At 42.9% G+C, this 20,978-nt stretch overlaps 1 protein-coding gene across 2 annotated transcripts; it reads right to left on the reverse strand.

The window, feature by feature from the left end:
* Positions 1 to 4,089: 4,089 nt before the first annotated feature.
* Positions 4,090 to 19,151, reverse strand: LSM2 (Small nuclear ribonucleoprotein family protein). 2 transcript variants are annotated; one of them, XM_086523645.1, is made up of 5 exons: positions 18,972 to 19,151; positions 5,650 to 5,720; positions 5,395 to 5,553; positions 4,705 to 4,864; positions 4,090 to 4,616 (listed from the first exon to the last, which is right to left on the reverse strand). In XM_086523645.1, the coding sequence occupies exons 2-4, from the start codon at positions 5,650 to 5,652 to the stop codon at positions 4,745 to 4,747; spliced, it is 282 nt and encodes a 93-aa protein (XP_086379771.1). In that variant the 5' UTR covers positions 5,653 to 5,720; positions 18,972 to 19,151; the 3' UTR covers positions 4,090 to 4,616; positions 4,705 to 4,744. The 2 variants fall into 2 exon arrangements, with proteins under 2 accessions (XP_086379771.1, XP_086379770.1); XM_086523644.1 differs by having other exon boundaries at positions 4,090 to 4,864; positions 18,972 to 19,149.
* Positions 19,152 to 20,978: the final 1,827 nt, after the last annotated feature.

The raw sequence follows: 20,978 nt of genomic DNA on the forward strand, positions 1-20,978 counted from the left end.
ATCACCTATTATCTGTACACAAATAATAAGAGCTTCCAAAAAACATTAATTTTACACATGCTGAAATTTTTTGAAAACCCTAATTTTCAAAGTTATTGGAATCCAAAATCCGTTTATATCAATGCATAGAGCTTGTTCCCAGGATCAACTTTGACTTCTATTGCATATCCAAATTCTCAACTAATCAAGAAATTTTTAGAGGCTTCGTCAACATAGAAAACATCAAGAAGCATATTTTTAGAGCTTTTTAGGGCAAAAACAAACTCCTGTTTCTTCTTCTCCTCCTTCTCTTGTCGTTTTTTCTTTAGACCCCTCATAGCTTCTATCTACAGGTTGATATAGAGTCGGTTTCTTTCCTAAAAAAAGAACATATATTAATAAATTATGTAGAATCTCCATGTTCTCCGTTCATGTTGTCAGGATTGTGCTTCTGTTTGCAGAGGGCAAGGAAGCAAGTTGAGCTCTAATACCACTGTAATCACTTCCAATGAGGTGCCAAACGGAAACACAAAGATAACCGCCATCTACACACCTAGCAACACTTTAGTACTGAAAAAAAGAAAAAGAGAGGAATCCCCGCGAGATAGAGTGGCAGAGTTCCACCCCTAGATAGCCATGGCCCCAAACACCGGTGCCCCTAATTCATAGCTAAAAAATGCAAAAATCTTCCACGCAAATTGTGGAATTTCCTACAGAATTGCCACGTTGTAGGTTAGCACGATTTACAAAAATCACCTCCAAAGTTCAAGCTTTTGACTTTTAGGTTTTAGGCCCTTGAGCCAGTGCTTCGTAAGTTGGTAGTGGTTAGGGTTGATAAACCCTAACCCCTTATTTACTTTAGGCCACTCGGTAGGACTTCGTAAGTTAAGATTTCTTCTTTTTTTTTTCTTCCTATCTTTAGGCATCTTAGTCAGTGCCTGCAAAACTCTTAATCAAGTTAGTTCAAAATACAAAGGTCACTCAAATGTCCTGGCACCAGGTAGTTGACAATCAGATGCAAATGCCACATAGAGAGATTTGATCACGGCATGGAGGATTCAAGCTCTGAGCAAGAGATAGGCATGAACCACCTTCCTAGGGAGAGTGATTCTAGGGTGGGGTAAACGATTCGTCTATGATCTCGATGCAAAAACCCTAACCCTAAATCTTGGCAAAAATATATATATTTTTTCAATCTGGAGACTAGCTAATAAGAACAAAACCTACTTTGCATGTGACTTCTTGTGGGAATTGCCCCTACTCATACCAAACTCCTCAAGAGGAGATTTTTTTATGTAGACGAGAACTTTGTCCATGTGACAAGCTCCTGAGTGGGACCCAAATGCAATCTTAAGTGCATACCAAACTCCTCAAGAGGAGATTTTTTAATGTAGACTAGAACTTTATCCATGTGACGAGCTCCTAAGTGGGACCCAAATGCAATCTTAAGTGCAATTGATCGGCAATTTAAAACTTGACCACCTTCCCCCCTTTGACTAAGGGTTTACGGAACCAACTATGTGGGAGCGATTGAAACTTTCGCTCAACTTCCAAAATAAAAAACACCCAAATGGTGTTGTTTCTTGAGGAGACTAAGATAGAGAATGAATTTCTTTGTTGAGCAAAGATTCAAGCCCAATGCAAGGACCTCTTGGAATAAATTAATTGAAAGCACATTTGATGAAACTTGTTCACTGCGAATAAGAATTGATTATTATAGAGATTAAGTGTGCCACCACTAATCTTAAGCCTCACAAACCATCAAGTTAACTTATGATCCATCAATGAATTGCCCAATTATTGTAGGAGAGAGAGAGAGAGAGAGAGAGAGAGAGAGAGAGTAGGATTGAGGTTTATTGGATCATCTCTAATGAAAACAAATCAAAAAGTTCATCCGAATGGCACATGGAATTGCCAATACTAATTCTACAGCAAGGTCATCAAGGAGGGTAGCAATTGCCGAGGAGCTTATCTACACTTCAATAGCGTAGGAAGTCTTTGCACTACTTATGAAAGGGGCTAGTGGCATAATGATGATATTAGGAGATTAGAAAATAATATTTTAAATTTAATTTGAAAGCAATTGTGTTGATTTGGTTGGATAACACAATGAAGCATTAATAATAGGAAGAGAGAAAGCATGACTTTGCGTTATTGAAGAAGAGTACAAAGAGCCTTGCTTCTCCTTGTATAGGAGACGCTTCGGCATTGAGGGCTAACACACTACATGAAATCATCTTGCAAGTGTCTATAACTAAGTTGAGTTATGAGATTAAAAAGATCAAAAAATTGTTCACTATAGTAAGAGATTTAAGATAATTTTTCACCAAAACTTTAAATTGTTTAAAAATGTTTAAAATTGCCTACCTCCTCTTGTAGGAATTACACTTCATACGTTTACCCATCCATATCAGCAATAATTGATCATTGATAAAGAAAAAAAGACATGATAAAACAAGCATCAAAGAGGTGTTCTAACTTTGCATGTCTTACATTGGGTGCAAGTTTCCCTGCCTTGCATTGAGTGTAGAAAGGTAAAGATACATAATTTTGTGTCCTTTGATTTAGAACAAATCGCAGAAAGCAATTCTCAATTTGTGTGATTTATAGAATCATAAATCCTCACCATGCAACCATGTAAATGAAAGCATACAGGTCCCAAAGACCATAGATACCTCGATCTTTCTCTTGTCAAGAAATTAGCTATATTTTTTTGAATATTCAAAAAGTTACTCAAACACATGCCCAAACTTTGGCAACGTAAGAAGATCTCCCAATATTTTGACAAGGCATCAAGATTGCAAGCATGTATATGTAACATGAGGCAATTGGAAATCACGTACAAATCATAATTTACTTTTGTTTGATGTGATGCATGAAATTTGTGTATTGACTTAGGCTAGTATAAAAATTCTCAAAAAAAATTACGTGAAGCAAACCCGTACAGATACATGGCGTTGACATGAATAAGTATTTCACAAATTCCTAACTCTACTTTCTTCTCCAAGTTACTTGTTTTTAGGAAAAAAACACACCACTTATTATTGCATATTGCAGGGGCTCAATTCTATATCAAGGCAAGCTCAAAAGACTGATGAGACACATTTTTGAAAATATTTTGCCACAAAACACATCCCCCCCAATCTAATTCATTCAGGGACAAAAGTGATTTGAGCATTGACGGTCGGGAATTGACTAGTACATTCAAGGCATATAATGCCTCCCAGGCAAAAGAGAGCCTCATCTCTAAGAATGTATTGAATGTCAAGGATGTCATTTAGTGAAACATACAAAACAGGACCGATTAGGTCCCCACCATTTCTGAAAAACGAATGACTTCGCAAAACACTCGAATGCAGAAGTGGCGGTGTCGCAAATGAAGAGCCTCTAGGTAGTGGAAAGTCAAGACTTTATTATAAAGAAGTTTGATGCCAGCATGCCTCATTTCTTTTCATTGTAGTTCCTTCCTTAGCATTTCTCGCCTTTCTTCCTCCTCAGAAGAGTTTCACAACACTCTCGATCTTTTTTTTTTTTTGGTAGCCAATAGGAGATACATGGCAAATTTTAAAATTTTAAAATTGGCAGACATATAATTAGGACTAATAAAGTGAGGTTACATCTGGAGGTCTATGACATTAAAACCGAATTTCTTTGTGAATCAACCACTCTTCACTCAAATTGACCCTTTTCATACTCTGCTTCCTTGTCCTAGAAGAGTAAAGACCTAATGGACCATACCAAATTGCTGACTTCTTTTTCTGAGAGGAGAGACACTTAGTAAATAAACCATCCAGTGGAGAGCCATGAATATGCCTGAATGTGGCAGATAGAGCCATATTAGAGCCAGAAGCATTGGTCATTTCAGCTTTCAACACCACAAAATTTACAACCGTGCAGCAAGTCTAGTTGAACAAACAACACCCAAGACAAAACTATCCAGCCAATACCAGGTGCAAGCTAACAAGGCGACTGTCTCCAGACAACGGCATTGCCCTTCACTCCGGTTGGAGAGAGAGAGAGAGAGAGAGGAGAGAGAGAGAGAGAGAGAGAATAAAACATACCTTAACAAATTTCAAGAGTACTCTATTGTACACAGGCTCGGCATACACGTCCCAACAAAAAAAATCCTTTCATTATATATATACTGATGGTACTAAGAATGCTGGCAATTGCAGCAACACCCAATACAAAACTTTTCGATCAATACAAAAACATTTGGCGTTTTATCTATACCTCAATACGAGCTAAGCTGCGCTTTGAAGGCAGTTCCCTATATTAGAAAAATGTTTAAAGGTCCTAAAATGGTTGTTATTACAACAAACACTTCCATTCTTTAAGCAGGACTAAGACTTGATGCACACCTGCATGGGACAAACCTACATAGAGTAGAAAAAAGACATTTCATGCAGACTTGATGCTTTCATGTTAGCACACCTGAAGAGGAGAGTCAAAAATCCCAAGCAAGATCTCCAACCAGTCCTGCTTAACAAAGTTGGTGACTATTGTGAAGCAGAGGAGATAGAGTGTCTTTTTTGATGAACTCTCTCTCATGAAAGCCTTCTCAGTTGTAACAAAAGCAGAACAATATCAACAATATAAATCCATTTTGGTGTTCTGCACAATTGACCCTTCGAATACTGCGCAAGATTGAATACAAAATATCGCATTACCTCTTAAGTGTCTAACATCAATGCAAAATTAACAATCAACCCCTCGTTCACGTACTATAAGAAAGTAAGTGGAATGGATGAGAATGTCGAAGCTCTCAACCTCCACGTGCCTCTCGACGCGTTGCATCGTGCAGAACTTCGACGTCCACACCGTCGGGCGGAAGCTGCACATATCGAACAACTGATCCTCTGATGAAGCAATTCTTCACTGAAAGCTAAAAAGAATACCCAAGTGTTAGTTGAAAAATCAACTGTCGAAATCATACAAATAAGGGAAAATTTACAAGAGTACCCTCCTACTTTATGGAAATTGCCATGATACCCCTGAAATTTCCAGAAATTGAAAATACCGTTATACCAATTTAGGATAATATGCTCAAGTTTTCACAAGTTATAATCCAACTCTTATCTATAAGTGCCTTAACAAAACTTCCCACCCAGATGCATTCACAAACAGTGACATTTGTCGCAGCAAATAGTGAACTATTTCATGAATTCAGCAACACAACACTCTCAAAAATCCTATTCCTAATATCTTCTATTGAGGGAGAACGGATCGTATGAAAGGTTGCCAAATTTATGTCTGTAGCAATGTTTGTGAGATGGTCGAGGGGCATTTTGGGGATTTTGGTAAATCTTAATGGCATTTTGACAGACTTTGCCAAATATGCAGAAAATTTGGAGATTTGAGGGGCATTCTGATACTTGTACCTTAAAAAAATTTGCAAGCAGTTAACGAACTCACCATGTGTGGATACTTGACTTGGTCAACCACTCTTGTATTCTCAAGCTTGATATTTAAATACTGGTCAACTGAATGCAGAGTTCCTCGAATAGCAAGGTCATTCTTTAGCTCTACAGTAACCTCTTTGCCAACCAGCTCTTTGAAATATGAAAAAAACAACTGCAAAAAGCACCAGGAAACAGAGTAACCAGACGGATTGTGAAATTGATTATACGCAGTCGCATGAAAATAATCTGTCCAATTTAAATATGTTACCATTCTCAAAAGCTAGCAATTTAGGAGTTGATTATAATCACGTCCTCTGATTTGACTTCACCTTCAAACTCCTGTAAGAAACCATGTAAATTGGAATTAGCTGATACTTTTAAGCAAATACCCCACGTCTACATGCCACTATAATCCAAGCATGCAAATAACAATTAGGAGGTAACCTCATTATTCAAAGCTGAAATAAAATAAATAGACAATTAGGAAATGACGTCACAAGAAAACGAGGGTTTTACACACCTGCATCCCGCTCATTATATAGTTACAAAACAAGTTGAGGGATTTACATCAAGTGCATGGTGAGATGAAGACTCTTAAGACCACTCAAGACAAATACCCCATCGAACCACATCCATAATCCAAGTTTTTGCAAGCTTCCCCCACCCTCATCCTCCCCATCCACATCCCTCCCTCATGCATCCTTCTCCCCTGCACTCTCAACCCCTCTCTCTCCCTTTCCTAAGACTGCATTTACCTCTTCTCCATCGTTTTCTTCAGCCATCCACGTCAGCACTGACAACATAGGCTTAAACCGTTCTACCCCTGTCTTTCTTCTACTCGCATCGTGCACTGCTGTGTGCAACCAGAGGATATGCATCTACACTAAGTGCCTGGGCATGCACGGTCTGCGAACAGACTCACAAAAGTGCCAGAACACTCCTAAATCTGGACTGACTGGATTGACTGAACCCTTGTCGTGCTACAGCTTGTCCACAGACACATAGGGTTGGATGTGTCACGTGACATTCAATCATGCTGATCTCCGGGATCTTTCGGAATACACAAAGCTTAGACCGAAAATATCAAGGTAAAGTTCCAGTATCCGAGGAGTATCTGCTAGGTCCTCCTCCTCCATCCATTTCACAGTTAATGCTGGATGGTTCTTAGCTAAGAGCCACCGTTCACTTTACCTTTCTCTTTCCTGTCGTGGAAAGCCAATATCGGTTCCGGAACGAGTATCTCCTTGCTGTCTATTACTACTAATTCATTCGGGAGTTGTCACTGCTCCAAAATCATCATCTCATTCTTTCGTTGTTCTTTTTTCGTTTACGAAGGCGTGCCTTTTCATATTGGAAGAGCACCCAAATCATGTTCGAGCAATTGCAAGACATGTCGAATCATGTCGGCTGGCTTCTGAAGCCGTGCTTGAGACTTCTCAAGAGCCTTGTGCACCTTGGCAAAAGCAGTATCCAGTATCCAAATCTAGATCATACTAGTCTACTTCAAAAATCTTATCTTGGGTCTAGAGAATGTTCTGATCTACCAGTTGATTCCCTTTTTTCCTTTCTTTCCTTGTGCCCTAGACCTGCGGGTAGCGTCTTTCACTTCCCCTATCCATTGGCACGTCAGTGTCAATCATTGGAACCCTAAGACGCACTATTATCTGATTCCTCGTCTCTAGAATCCTTTGATGAACTTGCATCTAGTTTCCTTAGTTCATCAGAACCCTTTGATTCTCCAAAGTCCAGTGATGAGCTGTCATCCGGTTCCCTTGATTCATTCTCTTCACTGGCAAACACTTGCCTTGTTGAGAGCGATACTATCCTGTCCGTCGCATAAGTCAATGAGCCGGCATGCATTCCAAGTCGTTGCTTAGTCATGTTCCATAAGTCTCTGAATGGAGTCAGACTTTTGGATTAGAGCATAGTCTTGAATCTCTTTAGCAAACCGCAACAAAACCGCTCAATCTGGTCATTCAAAGTAATCTTTCGAAACGAAGACACTAGCAAACAAGTATCCCAAAACCTCTTGCAGTAGTCATCCAATGTATCTTTCTCAATCATCGTGATGACATCTCTTGCGTATTCATCTAATATGCAAGTTGACGTGAAGAAAAAAATAATAACCACGTTGCATGAGTTTCTATGCATAACAACAGAGTAGATCACCATGCATGCACCCTTTCTTTGAAGTAAGATGCTGCCTTTCGCTCCCTGAAATGTTCTGAGAACCGCTCTCCAAAGAAGGCGATGTCAAACTGTTGTACAAACTCAACGACTCGATGGGTGTCCTGGTAGCCTGAAAAACGTCTGAAACGTGACGGCCTAACTCTCTTCCTTGAACTCCTTGGTTTTCTTGTTAATATGGTCATTGTCAAAAGAGAACGATCTCTCAGCATGCCTTCTACACTTTGTTTCAAAAATCTACTTCAAAAGAATCTTGTCTTAGGTGCTTTAGAAATTTAAAAACCTTCTTAGCACCCTCGAATTCTTCAAATGGCGCCTTCTCCAGGTGTTGTTCTAGGCAAACTCCACAAAGCGCAAAAACTTTTCCCATTAAGTCTTCTGATCCGGAAAATGAGACTGCAACAAGGTCAAAACCATTGAATTGCTAACTCAAATTGCCCATCTATCTTCGGGTGGAACGAGGATGAGAACTGCAACCACGTGCCAATGTTCTCTCAGATTGCCCTTCAAAACAACCTAGTAAACCGGGGATCTCTATCCAAAGCAATGGACTCAGGCATGCCATATATTCGGAAAATCTGTGAGACAAACAGTTTCGCCAAATGATAAGGCTTAACTGTCTTCTTTATCGGAATGAAGTGGACCTGTTTATTGAATTTGTCGATGACTATTCAAATGCCATCATGCCCACTTTGAATCTTGGGGAGATCAAAGATGAAATTCATCGCAATGCTTTCCAAGGGGCGGATCGGAATGGGTAAAGGTTGTAGTAATCCTTGTGCCTAATGCTTGTCAAACTTGACCTTTTGGCACTAAACAACTACGAACAAAGTCGTCCACATCCTTCTTGTATCTCGGCCAAAAGAAATAACGCTCCACCGCCTTCAAGGTGGTGTCAATGCCGCAGTGACCCGTAAATGGTGGACAGTGGCACTCTGTCAAAACCTTTTCCCTCAACGGCTGTGTAGCACACAACATTGTTTTCTTCATCAAGTAGCCATCCCGTATGGAATATCCTGGCACTATCTCCCCGTTCTGTATCCGAGTAAAAACATCGAAAAAATCCGGATCGATGGCGTACTGGTGAACCATATTTTCGAAGCTTCTATGATGGATCGCGGAAAATAGCCAAGACAAGGGACTTCCGAAACAATACATTTGCCACTAAGTTTTTCTGTCCCTGAACATGGACAATCTAAGAAGTGAAACTGTGACAAGATGTTAGCCTACCGCATTTGCTTTTGCGAAAGTGGTTCTGTGACAACAAGTAGCGTAGACTCTGATGATCAGTAAAGACCATGAAATCGGCTCGAAGTAGATAATGTCACCACTGTGTAAGAGCATGGATCACTGCCAATAGCTCTTTCTCATCAATCGCTACCAAGTCTGGCCTTGAAAACATTCTGCTTTCATAAGCAATCACATGGCCTTCTTGCATCAAGTCCGCTCCCAGACTACGACCACAAGCATCACAAAAAACTTCAAATGGCTTTTGCAAGTCTGATAAGCCAACATTGGTCCAGTAATCAATTTTTCCTTAAGGGTCTGAAAAACAGTCAGTCCCCACAAGAAAGGGACTCCTTTCTAAGTCAATAAGTAAAAAGGCAAAGCTATCTCTGCAAACTTCCGAATGAATCGCCAGTAGTAAAAACACAAGCCCAAAAAGCTTCCAACTTCATAAACATTCTTTAAGTCAGGCCAATCGTGGATAGTCTTAATTTTGGCCGGGTTTATTTGTACTTCTGCTGTAAAACTCTCTGGAAATCCCAAAAGTCGTCCTAAAAGTTGTCTTGTAGATGTCTCCTGTAACAAGCTGCTGACGTGTCAAAGCCTAAAGAATGGAGCCAACTTACAGATGCTGGCCGAGGGGCCTAAACCCTAAGAAGAACAAGTAACAGAAGAAGTGTCACAAAGTGATGACGTGGTTGCCCGAGAGCAAAAACCCTAACCCTAATTTTTGCAAGAAACCCTAAAACCTGGAAACCCTAATTTTGGAAACCCTAACCCTAAAACCTGCAAACCCTAATTCTAGAAACCCTCACCCTAAAATTGCAAAAAGCCTAACCCTAACCCTAAGGACAGCAAGGAGATTTCCGAAAATTGCGTTGGTTGATGACGTGGCAGGCTATACAGATTTTCGTGATTTACGTTGGAAGCTTTTTGGCTTTGCTTTTGGACCAGATGCTTTTAATTTTGAAGGCTTTTCACTGTAATTGCTTTTTAGGCCAAGGGCCTTTAAATATGAGGTTAGGGCTCATTCTCTGGCATGCTTCCTGGAGAAGGTGCAGAGTACCGGCTTGTACTATGTTGCTGCAATATAAAGAAATACCGAAAGGGGCACCAAGGTTTGGGGCCAATACTCTCTGGGGTGGAATTCCACCACTCTGTGTCGCATGTCGTCTCTCTCTTTCAGTTCAGTTGTTATTGAAGTGTTAAAAGTCTGTTCAGTCTGTTCTTTTCTATTGGCACGTGGTGCCCGTCTTGTGACATCTCCAAAAGCCATTGAGATCTGATGATAACCACTCTCCATATCAATTGGCAAATAGAATTATGAAGTCTGTCGAGTATATCATCGATCCTCGTAATGTGGAAATCTATTTTGGTTCATTCTTTCTTTATTTTGGCCTCGTCTAACTCTATAAGATGGCCGGTTCAGTGGTGTACTATCAGGAATCAATCATGTGATCTTCAGGACATGAAGGAGGCAACTCGTTTTATACGCCTTCAGAGAAACAGTCAGCCTCTATTGCAAAAAATCTTCTCGTTCCTTTTTGAGGTCAAACATATTCGACCTTCAATCATCATTCAGTTCTTTCAAGAAAATCGAGAAAAGAAAACTGGACTTTGAAACAGGCCCGTGGGGCGGTAGGCGTTGGCTTTCACCCGAAATTCTTTACTTTAAACGCACACACAAAGCACTTTGCAAAGGAAACCTGCGACGGGAATTAACACTTGAATACACACACGGCTCGGAAGCTAGAATGCCCTGAGCAGACGCCGACAACCTGTAGGCCCCAAAATTGGCGCCCCTTTCGGTATTTCTTTATTCTTTGAGAGGGTAAATTACAAAATAGAGTCTTGGGAATCCTTTACCTGTATCCCGCTAGATACTACCTGCTTTGGCCAAATTGCGGCAACATAACAGCCCCAAAACTTGCGCGAAATCAATTCCCCTGCTGGATCTCACTTGCACTGGCGTAAACCCTCTGATTCCTGCCCAAAAACAGTAAATTCAGCTCGCTGTATTTACTGGTTTTTGCCCTGTTTTCAGCCCCAAACAGTTCCCTAGCTGTCCTCTGCCAGTGGGGCACGATTCCCAAGTGTTCTAGCGTCCGTATGGCTGAAAAACAGTGAATTTTCTGCGCACACAGAGCGCTGAATTTGCACCTCTACGGTGAGGTTATGACCCTCACCGGTGCTTGCTTTGGAGTAGCAGTTAGCTACCCCTGTTCCTGCTCAAGGAGGCTCTCGCCTCAACACAAAAGCATGAACCCACACAGTTGTACATCAGTCAAATGAAGAGCCCTCTTGTGGGGCATCACATAATTGCACGTAGGGGAGAGAGAGCAGTGTGTAGTGTAGTGTGCAGGGCATCACTCCTAGCACCACATTGTACATGGGAGGGAAAGAAAGCACTCCAAAGCTCTTAACCTCTGACAGGAAACTCAAAAATGAGCCTCCCAGCTATAAATTCAGCGCCACTTCTTGATGCATGAGGCAAGTGCACAGAAATGTGCCACTTGGCGCATTTACAAGCATTTTCCCGTTTCGGGTTTGCCGCCTAAAAATCTCCCGACTGGTTGCTTAGTTGACTTCGCGGCAAAGTTGTAAAATGTTCCCCTAGTCATACCGGAGGTACACATTTCACATCCCAAAATAGCAGTTCCCTAAATTTTAGGAAATGATTCCATTGGGCTCCCAATGGTCTTCTAACCATCTATCCTCATTGGGACCGCATCCAAAAGTGCAATGTGGCCCAACTATCGGATACTTTCAGTTGGTAGTCCCACCTTGACTGTATGCCTTTATTGAGTTCACTTCCTAGTATCCACCAACTTGCTAAGTGCGACGGGGGGACCTATATGATCTTGCTTTGAGCCTAGACATCCTCTTACTATAGGAAATTCCAGTGCCGACCACTTCCCGTCTGCGGGTAAAACTACCGTTTACATTGACCATACAACGTCCGACCGTTTGCTACTTCAAAAAGAGGGTCTCAAAAATGAAAGAAAACCCATTGGAAAGAAACCAACAACTAAAGTTAGAAGTTGCCACGTCCTCGTGACATAGTTACCAGCTGCCACGTCCTCGTGACAGACTTCATCAAGTACAATCTCTTTGCCCTTCTCATTTGTCAAAGTGGCTTTCTTAACCCGATAGTCAACCTCAGCGTTGTTCTTGTGATACCAAGGGATTCCTTGGAGGACATCACACCCTTCCAAAGGCATGATATAAAAGTCCTCGTGCCCTAAACACCCCTGACATTGCAAACGAAGTTTGCCAATGATCGGTGTAATGGCAACATCCTGTCCGGGTGCTGCTAGAACTGCCTCAACCTATGGCCTCAGCCTGTCGAGCGTAATTCCAAGTCGAGCCACCAATTCAAGTGAAAAGAAGTTGGTCTTAGCTCCTCCATCAAAGAAAATGAGGGCTTTTTTATCTCACTTTGCCCCATGTGCAGTAAAGTTTTGTGCTTTCGTTCATCTGATTCGGGTCAGTCCTTTGGTTTATCTTCTTTTCAAGAGTTCTTGTCCATCTCTTTCTACGAGTATAGCTTCCGCTTTTTTACACTCGTCGATCCTTTCGGCTTTCCTCCCGACCTGAGAGGAGAAGCAATGGCCACACGCCATCTCAAGTAAATCTTATCAATCGGGTAATTCTTCACATGTTTCGCAAGTCTCGGGTCTCTAGAGTACTTAAACAATTTGTTCACACATATGCCAATACGTTTGTACTCCGTTGTGGCAAACTTTTCCGCATAAAAATTTGCCCAAATCTTCATTGTTTCTTCAGTTCCCGCTCCGGATTTTCAACTTTTCTTTGCCTTCCCATTGAGAGGTGTTATCTCTATCAGATTCTCCACGAGAACCCATGTGTAATATGGGATTCCTTATGGCTTTATGCCTTGTAAGACAGAGCGATGCAGATGGGTCCTGGGAGCGCACCCAATGTGCGATGTATGAAGGGCGGGAGTGGCTAATAAGTTCGGGGTCGGGACAAGAAGATTCTTTCACAAAAACATGTCTGGGCTACAAAAAGGATCGGATCCTCCGTAGTAGGCGAAGAATCTTTCTGTGCTCTAATACCATTGTAACCGGCTTGGACACTCCAAACAAGAAATCAATAGCAACACACGAACAGAGACTTCATAATCACTAAACTTTAATACAGAGAGAGAGAGAGAGAGAGTCGACACGGCCCGCAGAGTTTCGCGCCCAGAGGTATTGGCCCCAGAGTCTCTCGCTCCTTTCAATATTTCTTTTTCATTAATAATTGCAAAGTACAACTCCCGAGAGACCTTTGCTCTCGGACTCTGCGTCCAAATGCTTTGCAGAGTGAGGCCCCAAGGGCTCTTAAACATTTACAAGGGATGCCAAAAGCAGAGCCCAAAGTACCGCCGCACTAGAGAACACAAATCTAGCACTTGTACAAAGACGGCAATCACATCACTGCACATGACATCACATGACAAATCAAATCAATCACAAACAAATTCATTCCAAATCTCAGACCATGACTGCCAGCAACATATTTAGGAATCGCATCTAGATCCATGTCACAAGACGAGCACCACGTGCCAATAGAAAAGAACAGACTGAACAGACTTTTAGCACTTCAATAACAACTGAACTAAAAGAGAGGCGACAAGAGACACGGAGTGGCGGAATTCCACCTCAGAGAGTAGTGGCCCTATACCTTGGTGCCCCTTTCGGTATCTTTATATTGCATCAACACAGTACAAGCCGGTACTCTAGACTCTGCACCTTCTCCAAGAAGCATGCCAGAGAATGAGCCCTTAGCACATATTTAAAAGCCCACGGCCTATGAAAAGCAGTTTACATGAAAAGCCTTCAAACTCAAAAGCTTCTTGTCTAAAAGCAATGCCAAAAAGCTCCCAGCGTAAATCACGGAATTCCGTACAGTAGTCAATGCAAAACGCGGAAATCTGTACAATCTGCCACGTCATCATATCAGTGCAATTTTCGGAATCTTCGTACAACTACCACGTCCTCAATTACAACGCAATTCTGTGTGTGTGTGGGTCCTGCTTTATTTTAATCCTTTATGTCGCTTAGGACCCCATCGCACGGGTCCCCATAAGTTGGTAGGACTTCTTCTTCTGTTACTTGTTCTTCTTAGGGAGGCTCCATTCTTCAGGGCTTTGACATGTCAACAGTTTGTGACATCCTCCTTCTTGAAAGAAAGCAATCGTCCACGATTACAGCATACTCAAAACAACTCAAGTTAGCTCAAAAATTTCCGAGGGTCATTCCGAGGAACAATCACTTTGCTCTTTTTGTTAAGGAGTTAGCTTCTCCTTTCAATTCGTTTGATCAAGGAGTTAGCTTCTCCTTTCGGCTCTTTTGATCAAGGAGTTAGCTTCTCCTTTCGTCCAGATCGGAACTCTTGATAATCCGGCGTAGTAAAATTAGCCATCACACCCAAACCGTATTAATCTTCCACGGGTGTCTTGATGCACTAAAATTACATACCCAAGCAATCTCAACCAATTAGGAATATTCAGTGGTTGGCACATCACAATGCAACACAAATGCTCACATATGCATGTTACAAGACATAGAAACATAAAGCCACCGATGAACACTCCCCCCGCAAATAACCATCCAAGTCCGCGCCATGAGTTGTTCAACCACTCCCTCAACACTCCTCCCGCAAATGACCTAAAACGGTCCGGGCCATGAGATATAGAGGCCTTTTACAACCAAACGCACTCCCAAACAGCAGCCTGCATCGTTTGGAGGTGCTGAGAGTAACCACTGCTCAATCTTCTTAATACTCCCCTCGTAAATAACCATGTAGGTCTGGGCCATGAGTAAAAAAAACAGCACTTTTCAATCATTCAATACTCCCCCCGCAAATAACCACAAGGGTCCGGGCTATGAGTATGAACAAGCATTCCCAAACATCATTTCTTACCCTCCACCTGGGAGTAAAATCACCAATCATTGAAACCAGTATTAAAACCAGAGTCAAACATTTCAAGTCGGCACCAAAACAAGTTCAAAACAGATTCCATCCATTTCAAACAAACCCCAACAGGATCACCAAACAAGTTCTCAAACAGATTTCAAACTTAAAAAGCAATCTCGACATCGATCGAGCTTGAAAAATTCGACGCTCTATCCTGAAACCTGCACCAAAAATTAGGGTTAGATTTCTTCCATAAGGTCGTAGCTGACCACAACATGGTCCATCAGCTCTTGGACAGATAGTGTTCCTATGGCGACGATGGTAGTCCCAAGATAGCAATCGCACTAGACCTCCAAGGTCATCAGCTCGTGAAGAGACATCTACTAAGAGATGTCGAGAAATTTCAAGTTATAATCTGCTAGGGTTTCCATGGCAAGCATTTCAAGATTCCCCACACTGCTAGAAGTTGCACTCCGAAGGAAGATGTCAAAAACCATATAACTTTGGGCAAAAATTTTATTGAAAGCTTGCCAAGTCTTTAAAAGTGTGCGGCTTGGTAGCTATAGACATCAACATCTACATGGCACTGCTTTTGAGAAAAAACAGTGACTCGAAACAAATCTTGGATCCTTCTCTTGCAAGTGATCTTTTTGGCTTATGCCCTGTAAGACATGAGCGGAGAAGACGGGAGCGCATCCGATGCGCGATGAAGCAAGGGTGGGAGTGGCTAATAAGTCCGAGATTGGAGCACGAAGCTAAAATTTCCAATGGAGTGGCTAATAAGTCCGGGGCCCGAGCACGAAGCTAAACTTTCCAATGAATTTTGGAAGTGCGATCTTGCTCCGTCAACTCTTTGGTAGGACCGGTATGCTTTCAGAAAAGCACACGCCTGATGCTCTAATACCACTGTCACAAGACGGGCACCACGTGCAAATAGAAAAGAACAGACTGGACAGACTTTTAGCACTTCAATAACAACTGAACTGAAAGAGAGAGACGACACGTGATACGGAGTCGTGGAATTCCACCCCAGAGAGTATTGGCCCCAAACCTTGGCGCCCCTTTCGGCATTTCTTTATATTGCATCAACACAGTACAAGCCCGTACTCCAGACTCTGCACCTTCTCCAAGAAGCATGCCAGAGAATGAGCCCTTAGCACATATTTAAAGGCCCAAGGCCTATGAAAAGCAGTTTACATGAAAAGCCTTCAAACCCAAAAGCTTCTGGTCTAAAAGCAATGCCAAAAAGCTGCCAGTGTAAATCACGGAATTCTGTACAGTAGTCAATGCAAAACGCGAAAATCTGCACAATCTGCCACGTCATCATGTCAATGCAATTTTCGGAATCTTCGTACAACTGCCACGTCATCAGCTACTACGCAATTCTCCCTGTGTGTGGGTCCTGCTTTATTTTAATCCTTTGTCACTTGGGGCCCCATCGGACAGGTCCCCATAAGTTGGTAGGACTTCTTCTTCTGTTACTTGTTCTTTTTAGGGTTTAGGGCCTAGGCCCCTCGGCCGGCATCTGTAAGTTGCCTCCATTCTTCAAGGATTTGACACGACAGCAGTTTGTGACAATCCATCACGAACCTCATTGATGTCGGATTAACTAATCCCATATTGAGATCATGTCTATAGAGATTTTCGACTCAAGCACTGTAGTGTGCGTAATCATTCGCCTCAAGCATTGTTGTGTGAGAGAAATCGTTTTCGAGGATCCCATGTCGAAGTACTTCTCTCATAAAGCCATCGAGCAAAATACTAACCAACCGTTATGTATCCCTGAAATTCAAAAGAAAATCAGTGACTTTAATCATATCTAGGTAATCTGTGACAGAGGAGTGGAGTGACTCCCCTCTTGGGCGATCCCACTGCACCAAATTCAACCCTCCTGATCTTCGAGAAGTAAATAGTCTCCAAAAGCAACTTGTTCCAAAACTGTCAGAACAAGCAGCCAGCGTGATTACGTACATATGCCACGTCATCAATCAGTCAGCGCAATCTGCGGACAGTCCGTACAATAAGTCACGTTATCATTTTGTATGTGTTGTCCTCTGCTCTCGAGTGGTCATCCGACATCATCAACTGACCTGTCCGCGGGTGGTCATGACACGTCATCATTTTGTGACATACCCCCCTCTCAAAAGAATTGTAATTGCCCTCGATTACGCCTGCAAAACAGACAGAGGCCATAAACCGATTCGATAGACACAGACACCGACTCTTAAGAACCGCCCCACTACACGACACAAATCTAGAACTTGTAAAAAGACGGCAGTCACATGACAAATCAAATCAATCACAAAAAAATTCATTCCACATCTCAAAGAATGACTGCCAGCAATGTATCTAGTAATCGCATCTAGATCCATCCTGGACCTCATTGATGTCGGATTAACTAATTCCATATTGCGATCATGTCTATAGAGATTTTTGAGTCAAGCACTGTCATGTGCGAGCAATTAGTCGCCTCAAGCACTGTCGTGTGCGAGAAATTGTTTTTGGGGATCCCATGTCGAAGTACTTCTCTCATAAAGTCATCAAGCAAAATACTAACCAGCAAATATATATCCCTGAAATTCAAAAGAAAATCAGTGACTTTAATCATATCTAAGTAATCTATGACAAAGGAGTGGAGTAACTCCCCTCTTGGGCGATCCCACTGCACCAAATTGAACCCTCCAATCTCCGGGAAGCAAATAGTCTCCAAAAGCAACTTGTTCCAAAACTGCCAAAAAAAGCAGCTAGCGTGATTTGCAGAAATCTGTACAGCTGCCACGTCTGCATGTCAACGCGAAATGCGGACATCCATACAAATGCCACATTATCAATCAGCCCGTGCGATATGCGGACAATCAGTACAGTCAACCACGTCATCACTTTGTCTATAATGTCCACTGCTCTCAAGTGGTCATCCCACATCATACATCATCATTTTGTGACAGTTTGCATGTAAGTGTTCAGTGTAAACTATATGAATATAAATCGCAAATCCAATGTAGATTAGGTGTACTACGAATTAAAAAAGTACTCTTAAGGATACTTGACTTAGGGGCCAATGCCTCTGGGACTGGAACTCTTCCACGGACTCTGCTTCCGGCCAGTCTTCTGAACTGTCGGAATTGAAGGAAAAGAAGTAGCAAGGGAATACGTGTCTCTTGGCTATTGTGTAATGCTCATGTAATGTGTTGCAGAAGTGATTTATGGTGATAACTCAGGATGAGTGCTCAATGTGTACTCAAGGTTCCCTTTATTTCATGAGAGAGATGTGCAATCGACTAGAGAGAGGAGATACTGTGAGTGAAGGTTCTGTGAGTGATAAGAGAGAGAAAGAAGACTAACACAGGATGGGGTCCCAAAACCCCCTCCAAGGGCCCCCGTCTCTATTGCTAGAGAGGTATTTGCTTTAGATCGCAAAAACGTTCATACAATGGTCCTGGATGTTGAGATACTGATGGGATCTTGCTACCGATGCTTAAATCTGAGAGGCTAAGGGCTGAAAATGCAAAATGCTAGGGAAATTGTTGGGGCTCTACAACTGCGACCAGGTACTAGGCTGATCTCCTAATGCCGATGTCGAGGGTGTTGATGAGGATGAGAATAACGGCTGTTATTTATGGCCTGCCCAATGGGATCTGTAAGAAGTCTCACTCTGAGGTTCTAAACCAGGAGTCTAGTGCAAGCTCATGTATGACCCATACTCGGGCACAATTTATGGACCCTTGGGTGAGTTCACTCAAGAGTCCTCTCAAACATAACCACCAATGTCGTCTTACTCCAACATCCACCCAAAAGTCAACCTCACACCTCAAGTCTTCCTTCTCATCTCTGTTTCTTCCTCCTCCATAGATAACTCTCATACACCCCTGTCACCTAAGGCACCATACCCTAGCCCTCCAACTCCTTCGCAAGATGGCTTGATGAACAGGGGTCAAGGCACGGCTTCTAGGGTGAGCTGAAACAGTCCCGTTTTTGGGGGGTCTCATGATGTGCCTTTTTGCAATCGCGATCACATCCTTGCCACTGAACTTATTTACCAACTGCATCTGAGATCTTGATTACTGTTCTCCAATCAAAGAAAGCCTGAGCTACAGACTCCTCAAAATTATCAAGCTCGAGACTAAACCCAGCAGCAACAGCGCTCTCTCTCTCTCTCTCTCTCTCTCTCTCTCTCTCTCTCTCTCTCTCTCTCTCTCAGTATTGCTATATAATCTTACACATTGAGTATTACACGTTGAAAGCGTTAATTACCTGGTCTCCGCCGCAGATGACTTAGGAGATACAGCAGCCTGTGTAGGAGAACAAGAGATTGCACTACCGCCTCGCCATCTCTGAACTATCCGTGCACCTTCGCCCTCTCGAGCTGCACCCTGCCCTCGCGCCAATGTCAAGAGGTTGCAGGTTATTGCTGACCTAGGTGTAGCAGGGTGAAAAAGTTCAACCTGGGGGGTGGGGGGCGGGAATCATTTTTAATACGATATTAGAGTGAGTTCACGTGGATGTCGAGTTGCAAACACGTGCAAGGAACTCTGTGCAGTGCAGCGAGCTTTATTTAGCATGCAAGACTTGGTTCTGAGAGTTGATTGGCTAGAAACCGCAGAAATTGCGAGTGCAGGCACTTTATTCAGAGCTCACTCTTTGTCGTATCTGTGGTTGCGACTCCGCTCCTCCCCACGCACATGAAGACGGACTGCAACTCCTTGGCAACCAGTTCGCAGTTTTTTTTTTGGAACCAAAAAGGTTGGCAACTAGTTGCGAACCAACCTCCATGTGAACTAGCTCTTAGATAGCCTACGCACATGCGGAGTCTCGGCTATTCCTCACACCAAGGAATCTATAACAGTCGAAAACATCATCTCGCGCACATGCAGGGTGGCAGCAGCCATACCGACTGCCAGCAGTTGCCTATTAGCGCACATGCGGGCCAGCAGGAGAGCAAACGACGCAGGGGAGCTGCAGGTCGCTGACGACTGATGACGCACTTGCTAAACATAGGACGCCACCATCTAAGCACCATTGCAAACGGCTAGGGGAGATGAGTGACTTTCCGTAGAAAGCAGCGGCTGCATGGTGGGCTGGCAATTCAGTGCAATCCAAAAACGTGGTGGGACAGCATGAAATCTCCACCATTCGGGGTCCTCTTCTTGGTGCATGTGCCCACCCTAAGAGAGTGGGACACTTCAAGCATGTGATGCTATTCAAAACAAAGGTTGAAGCAGTTCTCTGAAATAGGTGTGCCAAACGGGTTCATGAAGGGGTATCTCACGGAATACCGTTTGGAAACGGAAGTGAAAGGCGATGCTAGTGACGTGGAAGAGAGAGAGAGAGAGAGAGAGAGAGACGCAAGGGTAATATGATTGTAGAGGCTTTCACCATATGTCGAATGACTGCACGCGCAGTATTGAAGTTGTTTTAATAGAGGGGATCTTGCCGGGGGACAGCAACGAGCGCTGGCTGCAATGGCTTAGGCCAATGCTTGAGAAAGCGGGTGAAAAGAATCTGCTAGAAGGAAGAAGGTAAGATACCATTTGGCATTTGAGGGAGGGAGCACATGAAAGAATGTTCTCAAAGGATGGAGGAGGTCTTGGAAGATCTCTCTCTCTCTCTCTCTCTCTCTCTCTCTCTCTCTCTCTCTCTCTCTCTCTCTCTCTCTCTCTCTCTCTCTCTCTCTCTCGCGACATCTTGCTTGGCCAACGCAACTTTGGTCGCATGGACTAATCGTTCAGTATGGGAGAAGTTATATCATAGTGATAGATAATGTAGTACACGCATGGCACGGTCGTTGGGGCATCCAATGGCAACATGATTGCCTTGTTGTTGGGGCACAGTCATTGGGGCATCTGAGGCAACATGAATGCGTCTCATTGATTGCCTTGTTGCGCATGTGAGCAACATTCTGCTGCATCCGCTACTACTTTTGCCTTGCTAACATCATGTTGATAATATGTTTGAAAGTTGGAAGGCATTGTAGACGTTGCCCCATGAGCCTGTGGAAGCTTTTGCAAGGTAGCTATGGAGTGAGGGCTCTTCCCGCCGGTTGAACATTGGCTCATTTGCTTCAATGCATGTGAAAGGAGGAGATTCATTACAATATGTTTGTTCACCCTCAAATGTTGAGAATGTACTAGGGCGTGGCAGGACATACTCCCCTATTTCGTCAAACAAGCTAGTGAACACCTCATGTGTGCACCCTATGAGTGAGCCACACAATGCACATGTGATTAGTAGGTAAAATTCAACAATTGTAGATTGTGATAC

Source organism: Adiantum capillus-veneris, chromosome 11 (genome assembly GCF_014529385.1).
Source record: "Adiantum capillus-veneris isolate H3 chromosome 11, ASM1452938v2, whole genome shotgun sequence".
Taxonomy (NCBI): Eukaryota; Viridiplantae; Streptophyta; class Polypodiopsida; order Polypodiales; family Pteridaceae; genus Adiantum; species Adiantum capillus-veneris.